At 36.8% G+C, this 14,369-nt stretch overlaps 1 protein-coding gene across 1 annotated transcript in view; it reads left to right on the top strand.

Moving 5' to 3' along the window:
• HS3ST4 (heparan sulfate-glucosamine 3-sulfotransferase 4) overlaps positions 1 to 7,064 on the top strand; it is a 425,653-nt gene extending 418,589 nt beyond the window's left edge. Inside the window, exon 2 of the mRNA XM_074282794.1 lies at positions 4,699 to 7,064. Coding sequence (XP_074138895.1) covers positions 4,699 to 5,335 — 637 coding nt within the window. The 3' untranslated portion in view covers positions 5,336 to 7,064. The remainder of the gene's footprint in view (positions 1 to 4,698) is intronic.
• Positions 7,065 to 14,369: the final 7,305 nt, after the last annotated feature.

Below are 14,369 nucleotides of genomic sequence, written 5' to 3'. Positions count from 1 at the left end.
TTGGACATAGTTCCAAATTGCATTCCAGAATGGTTAGATCAGTTCACAATTCCACCAACAATGTATTAGTGTCCCAGTTTTCCCACATCCCATTCAACATTTATAATTATCTTTTCTATAATCATAGCTAATCTGAGACTGTGAAGTGGTACCTCAGAGCTGTCTTAATTTAAATTTCTTTAATCAAGCGAGTTAGATCATTTTTTCATATGACTAGATATGGCTTGAATTTCTTCATCTGAAAAATTTCTGTTTATATTATTTAAGCATTTATTAATTGGGGAATGGTTTGTATTCTTATTAATCTGAGTCAGTTCTATATATATTTAGAAATGAGGCCTTTATCAGAAACATTAGGTGTAATTTTTTCTCCAATTTTAAGCTTCCCTTCTTATCTTGGCTACAGTGTCTTTATTGTACAAAACATTTTAAATTTAATATAATCATAATTATCCATTTTGCATATCATAATGTTCTCTAGTTCTTTTTTGACCATAAATTAGTACTTGTCCCAGATCTTAGAGTTAAACTATCCCTTGTTTTCCTAATTTATGTATCATATAATCCTTCATGTCTAAATCATGGACTTATTTTGATCTTACCTTGGAATAAGGTGTTAGGTATTAGGTGTTGGTCGATGCCTTGTTTCTGTCATATCATAAAAGTTAGGTTTTAGACCTAATTGTAGAAGGAAGTTAGCTAGGGAAAATATTTGCAACAGATTTCTCTGGTAAGGGCCTTATTTTCAAGATATATAAAGATCTAATTCAAATTTATAAGATTGATAGTTATTCATTATTTGATAAATGGTCAAAGAATGTGGAAAGGCAGTTTTCAAGGGCTGAAATCCATGATGTCTTTAGCCATATAAACAAACTCTCCAAATCAATAATAATTAGAGAAATTCTAATTAGACAACTGAGATGTCACCTCATACCCATCAGATATGCAAAGATAACAAAGAAAAGAAAATGACAAATGTTGGAAGGGTTGCAAGAAAACAGACATATTGATGTACATTGATAGAACTGTAAATTTGCCCAGACATTCTGGAAAGAAATTTGGAAATATGCCCTCAAATCATTAAAGTGTGCATTATCTTTTGATCCAGAAATACCACTACTAAATCTATGCCTCAGAGAAATCAACAAAGGGCAAAAGTTCCACACTCACAAGAAATATTTAAAGGAGCTCTTTTCATGATAGCAAGTAACTGGAAAATAATGAGTTACCCATCTTTTGAGAGATGGATTGAGCAATTATATGTGAGTGTATCAAAAGAGAGCCTCTTTCAGAGAAAACTTAGAAAACTTATATAAACTGATGTAGGATGAAGTGAACAGAGCTAGAAAACTATTGTATGGTATAATATCAGCATTGTAAAAAGGAAACATTTTGAAAGACTTAAGAGATCTGATTAATTCAATCATAATTACAGAAGACTAGTGATGAAAAATGGTCCTTACCTCCTGACAGAGATGTGATAAACTAATATGCAAAATGAGATATTCAAAATGGTCAAATGGGAATTTGTTTGACTCCATTATGTTATTTTGTTATATAGATTTCCTGCCTCTTCTCCACCCCAGAGGAGGGGTTAATGTTGAGGTAAAAAATAAATGGTAATTTTTAAAATTTTATTTAAACTGAAGAAGTGACTTGCTGAGTTATGCAATATGTGACAGCACCAAAATTACAATCTATTAATTCATTGGTTGGTTGTTTCATCTTATAATAGTCTCAGAGTTAATATGTAGTTATTTAGTTTAGCTACTACCGAGAGATACTAAGGACAGCTCCTACATAGGTTTTAAAGTCAATCTTGATTTTAAAAATATCAAAATATTTGTTACTTTTCCTTTTAAATGAAAACAGAAATCTGTAATTCTCTAACAGGTTTATAGTGCAGCATTGTATAATATACTTATCATTACTGGTATCTCTTCCCTCTACTAAACAGTTAGCATAAATAATAAAATGCCTATATGTGGGTATAGAATTTTGTAGTTTAATAGCCATTTCACAAATGTTTTTATATGAATGGTCCTCTGATATAAGCAGAGAAAGTATTATTTTCCCCATTTTGCAAATGAGGAAAGTGAGATTCAGCAAAGCTAAGTGATTTGCCTAAGTTCACTCAACAGAAAATGGCAGAGATGAAGCTAGAATTCATTTCTTCATCTGACTAGTATGACTCATTTTCCTTTTTTACCAAAATGCCCTAAATCCAAAGACCTGGAATGATTGCTATTGCTTTTTCTCTGAATCCCTAGACTGAAAAGAATTCTGTTTGCTTAGTTTAACCTTTTTTTTTTCCCTAATCTCTTAGTGAATATATTGGAACTTAAACTAGTCCTATTTCTTAAAAACCCTTGAGCTAAGAAATAAACCAGAGTGTCAGTACTCCAAATGGAGCCTGACTTTAATGATATTTAATTCATTTTTAACCTTGACTCTGAACTAGAATCACAGGCTTTTTAGAAGAGAAAGGAAAGATCTAGGGATTTATCCAGTTTAATGTCCTTGTCTTAGTAGGAGCTAGACAATTCAATACTAGCTTTAGGTTTATGGATAAAAATTAATAACAGAGTCATCTTTCTCTTTCAAGTTTACAAAAGACTTTCCTCACAATAATCATATGAGGTGAGTGCAAAGAGTCTTTTTCATATCACAGATGTGGAAACTGAGACTCAGTGAAATGAATGAGCTGCTTATCATCCCATGACTATTAAGTTTAAGAGTTTTGATTTGAATCCAAGTCTTCTAATTCTAAGTCCAGGATTCTTTCAATTGCTCTGGATTATAGGTTTATGGTAATTTTGTTATTTTACATATGAAAGAATTATAAAGATCAACTAGTCCAATTCCCTAATTTTACCAATATGAAATCTGTGAACCAGAGAGGTTGTTACTTGCCTTAAGACACACAGTCAGTGATAAAGATCTGATTTGAGCTAAGATCTTCAAAATCCATATTTAACATTCTTTACATTATATTTTGCAGATATTATTCAACATCTTTTATCATTTTCATTGTGTGAAGTTTTTTAAACAAAAATAAAAATGAGTGAAGACAAAAACAATTTAATGAAAATGCAATTTAGTCTGAATCATTTGGAGGGAAGCCATCTCTTCAATTGATGGTATCCTAATTTTGGTCGGTGTGATTGCTTTGATCAGAAAGTTTCATGTTACAGAATTATTTTACCCTCTCAAAGAAAGTCTAGCTACACGTTAATTTATCTGCTAGGCAAATTTCTTTTGCCTAATAAAAGTGCTTACTTAGGAAGCTTCATACCCAGTAGCAATTAATTATTGACAGAGCATGCGAATTAGAGATAAAAGAAAAGTCGTTCTTTCCTCTTTCACCAGATAGTAAATAAATTTAATTATGGTAGGAGAAGCTAGGGGATCTTTTTTCGTATTAAATTTTATTAGTTGAGACATTTAAAAGCATGTCATCATAACAAAAAGGTCTTGTGTAATCCTAAATGTACCACTTTGGTGCAGGGCTCAGAAGTGAATAGACTTAATTGAGCAAATGGTAGCAGATGGCCTGCTGTACAGACAGGTATTGTACAGGTTTATTGTCAATTAACTTTTGTCTACATATGCCTATGGCAAATTGACTGTATAATATGTTACTGAGCCTAGCTTTAACACCTGATAGACTTGCCATGTTCTGATTAGGGGGGGATAAATGATGCTAAAACCTCTTTGATTTCTTGAAACTCTTACCATAGTGTCATTAATAAGAAAAAAAGTAAACACTGGATCAAGCAGTAGTCTTTGCAAGTCAAGATAATCTAGGTTTTAGTTCCAGCTCTGTCACAAAGTTTACTGTGTAACTGTGAGCAAGTTATTTTACCTTTGCTGAACTCTGTTAAGTAGGGGTATTGGACTAAGTGTTCTTTAAGGAACTTACCAGCAATAATATTCTATAGTTTAACCTTATGATTCTCTTACAACTCTACAATCTCGTGTTCTAAAATTCCTTCCACCCCAACATTTTACATTTGGACATTTTATGTCCCAAAGTTCCTTCACACTCTGACATTTTTCTTTTAATTTCCCTGCCAGCTCGAACATCTTATTTTCTATATTTTATGATAACTTACAGCTCTGAAATTCAATAAATGAGAGATAGTAGATAAGTAGGCAAATGGGTGAATAGATAAAGCAAGCACTTATTATATACTTAATGTGAGTTTTGTACTGTGCTAAGTACAAATGTAAGCAAGAGAATTCCCACTCTCAAGGAGCTTACATTCTAATAGGGAAAAATACATTTCTCTAATGGAGAAAGTTGGAAAGGGGAAAAGATTGCCACCAGCAAGGATGTATGGTGTGGTGCTCTTTTAGTGAAGTAGAGGTCTGGTTCAAGGCAAGAGAAATTAAAAGTTCACCAAAAATCATAGCCAGCGTGATTCTAGGGCACGTTCCAAAGTTTCCAAGGGAAGAGGGTGAGGATAATTGCCAAAATGAAGATGCCATCATTTGAGTTTGGTAGCCAAGTGATTATATGTCAGATGGCTTTGACATTCTCAGTTTCAAAGCTTTAAAATTCTAGGATTCTATGGTAGATTAGTTTCTTTGGCTCTCTATGATTATTTTCATCTCAAAATTATATGCCAGGTGAGAGGAAAATAGCAGAAATTATGAAGTGGGAATAATGGCTCTCTCCCTTTTTTTTTCCAGAAATGTAATGCCCAAGACACTGGAAGGGCAGATAACAATGGAGAAAACACCGAGTTACTTTGTAACCAATGAAGCTCCCAAACGCATCCACTCCATGGCTAAGGATACCAAGCTGATTGTGGTTGTGAGGAACCCTGTGACTCGGGCAATCTCTGATTACACACAGACCCTGTCCAAGAAACCAGAGATCCCAACCTTTGAAGTTCTAGCCTTCAAAAACCGGACCCTGGGGCTGATTGATGCCTCTTGGAGTGCTATCCGCATTGGGATCTATGCCCTGCACCTGGAAAACTGGCTCCAATATTTTCCCTTGTCTCAGATCCTGTTTGTCAGTGGTGAGAGGCTGATTGTGGATCCCGCTGGGGAGATGGCCAAAGTGCAGGATTTCCTAGGACTCAAACGGGTGGTGACTGAGAAACATTTCTACTTCAACAAAACCAAGGGGTTCCCTTGTTTGAAGAAGCCAGAGGACAGCAGTGCCCCAAGGTGCTTGGGCAAAAGCAAGGGGCGGACTCACCCCAGAATTGATCCAGATGTGATCCACAGACTGCGGAAATTTTACAGACCCTTCAATGTTATGTTTTACCAAATGACAGGTCAAGATTTCCAGTGGGAACAGGAGGAAAGTGATAAATGAGGCCAGAAATTCTGGAGAAAGCAATCTGATAGATAGAGGTGAATCACTGGCTGAGATGTGAAACTCCCCAGCTGGCTTATGGCCACAGCCTGGCACCCAGGCAGTTCCCAACCCGTTGCTCAGGTTGCAGGGTTCCCATCCCTGCTGAGCTAAAACCTTAATGTCCAGGCAGTTAGGAGGTCTTTATGGGTCTCTCTCCCTTAGTTCTCCCTCAAATCTGGTATGTTCATTATTCAGTCAGAAGGGCTTAGGAAAGGAGTAAGTGGGGGAGATTGCTTTCAGCACAACTCCCCCCCCCCCCCAAGGCAAACTATGTCTGCTTTTCACAGCTGGCACATAATCAACTTGACTCTATCTGAGACCCAGTCCTTTGGTCTTAGCTAGTGAATGTCACTGGTCAGTACAGTATGAGGGCGATCAAGAAGATACCATCCTCCATACACACACATGCACACATGCATTGACACATCCTTAGCAAAAATCATGGTTAAACAGGGGAGGAATCGAGTTTTGAAACACCGCCTCCTCTCACTGGCCAGGATGTCTGATTCATCCTGTGTCTGACTTTTTATCCTTCAGATGACCTCATTTCTTATCCTTTGCACAGGCCTATTTAGCCCCTCCAACCAGGAGTCCCAAGAGGCTCCAGATGGCCATTTTTTAAGAAAGGATGAGGGAGGGATACAAGTCTGTGTGGTCCTCAGTAACTCTGATCCTGAGGCTGGGGAGGCAAGTCCAACATGCCAGAGATCATCAGTTTCCCACTGAAAAGCCTCTTAATGTAGCCTCTTCATCTTTGATGTTGGGGTGAAAGAGATGTATCCCTCACTTAAATAGATTGCTCCTCAGGGCCACCTCCTCCCCACCAATTGTAGAAAGCATGAATTGCTTCTAGAGAGCTTTCAGGGTGGAGGACCTCCTCTTCCAATGGAATGGGGGGGTAAGCTTAGCATCACCTCTCATTTTAGAAGCAGGGGTCTTCCCAAGCAAACTTGATTGTATTGTTCTACTGGCAAGCAGCAGAGTGGCCTCTCAGCTCTTGCAAGATTCCTGAAGTGGTTGGAAAACTAAGATTGTCCAACCCTCTTTTGATTGGGGGATAAGGAAAAAAGCCTATTTCCCCAGGAAGACAAAATGTTCCATGCTGCTTCTGGATAGGATTCTCTGGATCTCTTGCTTAATCTGTTGCTCAGGGCTAGGAAGCTATAGCCTGTCACCCACAAGGCATGCCCCTTTGCCTCTTCCTTCCCCACTCCTCCAAAGGCCTGGGACATGGGACACATTCATTCTCTGGAACTGGCTATAAGTAGACCCCTGAGAACTTCCGGGTCTCGAAATGATTGGAATTGAAGTAAATGCCACTAGGTAGCTTGGGGAGGACAAGAAGCCAGTTCTAGCTGGGCCTCTCAGGCCAGCTTGCTGCTGCCAGTGGTCCATAGTCGGAGGCAAAAGAGCTAACTTCATTTGTCAGACTTGGAGGGGTGGGCCAGAATAGGAATGTGCACATCAGGTGTGGCTGAATAAAATGTCAGTTCCCATTAGCTTGATTTGATTAAAACACAGCGTTTGACACAAAGCACTTTTCCACAGGCCGACAAAACCAGAAATCGTTCCAGTAAAACTGAAAATATGTAGTGGGGATGAGTTTAATTTTTCTCAGATGTTATTAAAATGTCATTTCTCCCGCTAAATGAAAACTGTGTTGTTATAAAAATGGAATGCAACCTGATTAATGGGTTCTGATAGCATTTCTTTTAGTCTCCCCAGTTTCCAATAAGCATGCATCCACTCTCAAAGCAGGTTGGATAGTCACAGCTGCATTCTCTTTTGGGACCTGACACCTGCTTCACCTGATGGATCTGGATACTGCAGAAAGCAAGGAGGCTCTTGGGAATATTTTACAGAGCATGTTCAGAGGAAGGATAAGAGTCTGGGACCAAGGATTTCTCTGTCCCAGACAGTTCTGACAAAAAATGGACTCGTGCCTAATTCAGTATATCCAACTGAAACAGCCTTATAAATGAGAATTATTTTTTCAGACAAGAAGGTTCCTATTGAGCTGAAGGCAATAGAAACACCTTTATTACCAAAAAGAAGGTATAGATAAGATTTAAGGGAAAAATGATATATATAGTATGTGAATATTTGAAAAAAAAAATCTTAAATGTAACAGGGTCAAGAAGTTTGCACTGCTAGCTGCTCATATGACCCATTATACAAAAAATAATTGTTACTCTTCTTCCCTTTCTTTCTCACACACTAGCCATTTTCTGCTCTTATGAAATCATCCTCTAATGGAAGAAACCCAAAGTGAGTCAGCTTCTGAGATCTGGGGTGTGGTTAAGGGACTAAGAGCAGGCTAGCCTAGGTTAGCTAGCCTACCCTAGAAGCAGAATTGGATTTTCAGGAATCTTTGACTCTTGACCAGATGATAAATGGGGAAATAGGGGTTCTACACGTAACAGCTATCAAGACAAAATACTAGACCCCTTTTCTCCCAGCCCTTTTCTTGGAGAATCTTCCAATTGAAACCTATAGTCTAGAACCTTTTTAGGAAAGGGCCCTAAGAGCTCAATTCCTCATTCTCAACAGAAGAATACTCTCTATAACATCTTTAACAAGACCCTTCCTTTCAATAAGCCTGTTTTCTCCTCTGTCAAATGGAAATTTGGATTAAATAATTTCTCAAATTCTAATTCTATAATGCACCCAAGATTAGTGGTAGGGTCAACTCAGTACCTTCATCACACCTGGTCCAACTCCCTTTTGTCTATCTGTTTGTCCTATCTAGGAAAACATTGTTTTATAAGACAAGGAAAAATAATGCATTTGCAATCATGTTTTGATAAGAGTTCCTGAGGAGAGAAACCAGATGGCTTAATATGAGACCTTCCCTTGCCTCCTCAGTCTCCTTTCAATGTTGATTTCTACAGTAAGGGTTTTAGGAGAGAGTCCATGTTGTATCAGATATGATGAAGTTGGGATATTAGATTTGACTCCCAGGGATTAAAACCATGGCCTAAGATGCTTATAACTTGTATTTCTTCTCCCTTATTATATCCCTACAAGAATTTCTTCTTTATGTAGGTATATCCCTATGATCCAGGGAGAAGTAAAGCACTTAGGGACTCAAAAAGACCTTTCCTACCTTTCCTAGAGTTTGGAATTAGTGAAAAAAATCCCTAATTTTTCCTCTGTGTGTTGAACAGAAAAGGATTTCTTAAAAACAAACAAACAAACAAAAAAACCAACATAAAATACTTTGGTCAAGGGTTAACCATCACCTCTTCTGTGGCAGGCAAGGTTCAAGGATGTCTTGCCCTTGAAAACAGCCCTCAAAAGAGTCTCTCACAGCTCCAGAGAGGCAGAAGAATAGGGAACCATTCTTCAGAAATGTCATAAAGGGAAGAAGAAAGTGATGTATTAATTTTTAAAGCATCCATTTGGAGACATATTTGAAAGATCCAGATTCCAAAAAGAAATACAAAAATTTATATTGTTAAACCTTGCTTTTTACATTGTTGACTTTGGTTTTATCTTCCTTGACCCTTTAAAGGGATATGCTGAGCCCAAACTGCCTTTTTTTTTTTTTTTAAATGGGACACTTGAAAAAAGGAATTATTTCCTAGGTAGGTGGGTGTAACTCACCTGCAGGAAGAGAATTGGGTTAATAATTTTTTCTTTCCTATTTAAATGTCAGCATTGCAACCCACAAGAGATTGAATTTTGTATTTGATTTCAATTAGCAAAGCATAAATTATGTTTAATTTTTTACAAACTGTGTGGATGATTCACCGTTCTGGAAAGGCTGCTGCTGGGTGGTTCAGGGATGGGAAATGGAGAATTTAGCCTTGCTAACTATGCTTGCTGCTGACAGTTCTGCCTAATAGGCCTCTTTCTTTCTGTATTGTTCTGTACTGGAAGGAGATGAGCATCTCAAATTTTAAATCTGAACCAGCCAGCTCTAATTAATAAAATATTGTGGCAGCCACATTTCTGGGCTCCATTGATCATTAGCTTCTGCTCATGAACCATATATGAAATACAAGCAATCAATAAACCAATCAACATACATTTATGAAATGCAGCATTGTGCTAGGTGCCAGGTATGAAAAGATGAGATGATCTAGTCCCTGCCCTCAAGGAATTTATATTCTGGATGAAGTCTTTGATGATCAGACTCTAGCCTAGAAATTGTTCACCTTTATTTAATGTTTTTGAATCTTGGACCCTTTTGACTGTCTGGTGAAACCCATGAATCTCTTCTCAGAATGTTCTTAAATGCACGTGATAAAATACATAGAATTACCCAGGAAATTAATTTTATTGAAATAAAAATGCATTTTCTCACATCCACCTTCAGGAACCACTGGAAGTCTATCATAAGATTCTAGGTTAAGATTTTCTTCAAAAAGTCTAATACTCTAGATATAGATTAGTATTCAATCTGTCACCTGGGCAAACAGCCCCTGAGGTAATACTTAGACTTAAAAGCACTCATTTCCCAAATAGTAGGTGACTCTTCGAGGAAAAAAAAAAAAAGAAAAGGAGTAATAACATTGGAATTTGACTGTGCTGCTCTCTGTCAATTCAATTCATTTTACTAGACATATAATAGAAAAACTACTGGAGAGAATGAATGCACTCAGTGAATCCTGGTTTTCCTCTTTGATGTTTTTGATACTAATAGGAGCCTACTATATACACAATATTGTGCTATGCCCTGAAGAAGTCATAAAGAAGAGTTAGATATGATGACTCCATCATTCAAGGAGTTCACAGTCCTATGGGTTGATAACACACAAACAACTATGTACAAACAAAATAAATTGGAGATAATTAGAGAAAAGGCACTGAAGAATATCACTGAAGAACATCTGCTAGGATTGAGATAATTCCACTTCCTTAATCTGTGTGGTGATCCTTAGTCCCTTAGTCCTTAGATCCTTATTAGCTATATCTATATTCCAACTGTTCTTGGAAACACAACTTTCATAGGTGAAAGAGATTAACTTGCACTAACAACTCATTTGTAAACCTTCAGGCACAATTTAAATGTGATACGTTGCTATTGGGAACAGAACTGGTGCTATGATTTCACTGATATGATTTCTCTGCACTTTACAGTCTTAGAGTTGCTTGAGGCATTTAGAAGTTAAGTGACTTATCCAGAATCATACAGCCAATACTCATCAGTGGAAGAATTTGAATGGTAGCCTTCTTGAACTCTCTATCCAATGAGACATTCTCCTCTCTTGTTATTATTAATAATAAATATCAAAATTATCAGGCCCTAACACTTTTGAATTTATCATCTAGTTAGGGACTGAAATTGGAGGTTGGAATACATAATCCTTGAGGTCCTATTTCGTTTTATAATTCTGGGATATCTCTCTCTTTTAAAAAAAATCCTTCTTTGAATTCCCTCATGCTTTTTCTACTCTCAGATAATCCCTATTATTCTGCTCAGCAGATTCCAAAGAAGCCAGATACTAATAAATGCTGAATTTTGAACTTCATCTTCCATGTGAAGCCTCATTCACTGACCACTTATTATTGCTTTCTCCCTCTTGAAATCATTAATTATGTTATGCTGCTTTTCTACACACTCCAACCACAAATTCAATGTAAACTCATAAAAGGCAGGGACTACCTTGTTTTCATCTTTTTAGCCACAGTTCCTATCGTAGTAGGTAGGTGCTTTAATGTATTAGGTACAGAATGATTTTTTTTTAAATTAAAAGATCCTATGAAATATGGATATATTGTGGAATGTCAGGAAGACTTGGGTTTGAATCCCACTTCATACAATGAACAATTGTGTGATATTGTGTGATCAAGTCATTTGATCTTTCTCAACCTTAGTTTCCTCATCTGTAAAATGGAAGTGAGAATAGCACTCACTTCACAAAGTTGTAACCAACAAATGAGATAAAATAGGTAAACTATTTTGTGAACCCCAAAGTTCTATTTTTAAAAAGCTATTATTATTATTGAATTTTAAGGGTCTCTATGACCCTTAATGAATTTAAGGGTCTCTAAAGATCATCTATTATAACTCTCATTTGAAGATGACAAAAATAAAGAAATTTAAGTGACTAACAAAGATCCCATGGCTAAGTGGCTGAGCTAGAATTCAAAGCCAGGTTTTGCAACTTTCAAGCTAGGGATTTTATGCTATCCTAACTAGGTCACCAATTCAAGAAGTCATTCTTCTATTTCAAGGACCAGACTCAGATAAAATGTACTGTCTTCTTATTCAATAAAATTATAAAGTATAGAAATAGAAGGGGATAATGCTCAAGGAAATGGGAGCAGCTTCTCCTTTCCTGGTGGGCAAGGCCCCAGCAAATGACTTGTAACAAAATGTAGTTTGAAAATTGGTGTCACTTGATTAACAGAATTTCTAGCTTTGCATAATAGATGCATATACCATATAACATCCTGTACACAAGAGACAAAGCTTGTTAACATGGACCAAAGAAATCAACCAATAACAACAAGTATCATTTATATAGTACTTTTAAAGTTTGTGAAGTGCTTTATGAATAACATATCATTTTATCTTCACAACAACATTAGTTAGAAGGTGCTATTTTTATATCTATTTTATAGATAAGGAAACTGAGGCAGACAGATCCAATGACTTGCTTAGGGTCACACGTCTAGAAAGTATTTGAGACCAAATTTGAATTTTCCTATCTGGGCCCCAACATTTCATTCACTCAGCTACCCAGAAATATTTGTTAAACATTTACTATGTACCAGGCATTGATTTTTTCAATGATAACATAAAGACAAAAATGAAATAATCCTTTCATCTCAAGAATCTTATATTTTATCAAAAGATGTATATTTACTGGAGAGTCTAAATGAAGATTAAGCCTACATACTTGAGCATTAGTGAGAAACAATATTATACACCACACACACACACACCCACACCTGAAGGCAGCTATGTGGTGCTGTAAATGGCATTGGAGTCCGGAGGACCTGAATTCAAATTTGGCCTCAGACATTTACTAGCTGTATGACCCTGGGCAAGGCACTTAATCCCAATTGCCTCCCCACCCCCACCTCCAAAAGGAATGTAGCATCTGGATTGAAAAGTCTTCTTTCTATGAAATTTTGGAGTATTGATGATTTAATGGACTTCAGGGATTACCTAATCCAAATAATCTCATTTTATAGATGAGCCTTATAGAGGTAAATATTTGAATAGAGCCACACAGCTTGGACATGGCAGAGTTGAGGCCTAGTTTTTCATGCTGCAGATTCAGGATTCTGTCCAATGCATTGGGCTTCTTGGATGATTGATTTGTTCTATCTAGCTTTGGTTTCTGCATCTATAAAAACAAACACATAAAATGTTTAATAGTAATCTAAGGTTCCCTCAGCTTTTGATTCTACAATAATAACAATGAGGATGATCCAGGGGAGAAGGATGCTGGACCAGGGTGTTTTGAAAAGTAACCTGAGAAAAATAAATATATGCATATGTATACATGCATATATTTGTTTCTAGAAATATACTTGATGGGGTAGTCAGAGCCCTTAGAATTCAACCAAGGTAAGACCATTATGAGAAAATTTAGGAAGCACTAAGGATAGAGTCCTATGATGCTTCAACCAGAGAGTCAGCAGTAGGGTATTCAGTGAACCTTGGCAGATAATTGGTCGTATCTAATCTGCCCTCCTATTGGTGGGTATAAAAAAATAAGAAGCATGGAGCTCACAGTCTTTGCTATATTGCCTTGGAAGAGTCCAGTGGCAGTACAAATAGCATAGCCTTATTCCTAGCTGAGTTTAGGATGAAAACAGCATTACGGTACAGTGAGCAATAATAGTTAGAGCTGACATTTATGCATCATGTTGAAGTTTACAAAATGTTTTCCTCCGCAACCCTGTGGGGTTGATAGGATAATAATACCTATAGTATTTGATAGGGTTGTTTCAAGATTAAATAAGATAGTGACTCTAAAATGCTTTGTAAACCTTAAAGGACTATATACATGCTAATATTAGTGTAAGTAAAAAGCAACTTCTTGAAGGAGATAAAATCCTGGTTTTGAGGTCAGGATGACCTGGGTTTGAGGCTTACCTTTGACATGCAGCCTGTGACTCTGAGCAAGTCCCTTAATTTGTCCCAAACAACACCCTAAGACTGAAGTACAGAGCAAATACCAATCTCCAATGGTGGAAGGAGTTTCCTCATCTGGATGAATTGAAGAACTCATTTCTTCTCTCTCTTAGTCTATTATTCTTTCCATTAGACTCTGCTGGATTCAACCATTCAGGTGTCCTTTGACAATAGCAGTAAATTCTCCACACCCAAATATACATGTGAGGGATATATGATCACCACTAGCAACTGTGGATGAAATGGAATAGTAATTATGGAAATGTCTCTGCAGGATAATAAAGTGAGTTTATGTGGTTGCTCTGTAGCTGGTTAAAATTCAATTGAACACAATTGTTAAGTACCTACTATGTGTAAATCATTGTGCAAGATGCTAAGGTTGTAACTAAGGTGAGAAAGACATCATATCTTCCCTTTAAACATTTGTAGCTGACTAGTTTCATGGCATAAATTAATGGTGTCACATCAATAGAATCAGATGAAAAGGCAAAATGAAAGTTCATTTAATTCAAAGGCTCCATAGTCATGGGTGCATTCAGTTAGTGGGTTTAGATGTCATCTACATGGTGTTTGGCTACCTCAAAAGCTCATATGAGCTTAGGAATAGGTTTTACCTGGTAGAGTGATGTACTGGAATCATTTTAAATGGTCCTACTTTCAATACTTCAGAAATTCCATCACTAAGAGTTCAACCTCAATTCTTTAGTAGATAGTTATAAGCAAAAAATTTAGCCCACTGTCATTCCATCCTCCAATTCAACTAGTATCAATCATTTTGTAATGAGCTTATCCACTCTGGGTCAAACTTTTCCTCAGGGAATAGACATAGCATTCAAAGCTGCATCCAAACTACTTATTTCAGCCAGAATCTAAGATCCTTGGAACAACCTTTTA

The sequence above is a fragment of the Sminthopsis crassicaudata genome, chromosome 1, assembly GCF_048593235.1.
Source record: "Sminthopsis crassicaudata isolate SCR6 chromosome 1, ASM4859323v1, whole genome shotgun sequence".
Classification (NCBI taxonomy): Eukaryota; Metazoa; Chordata; class Mammalia; order Dasyuromorphia; family Dasyuridae; genus Sminthopsis; species Sminthopsis crassicaudata.
This window is presented reverse-complemented; position numbering and strand designations above follow the sequence as displayed.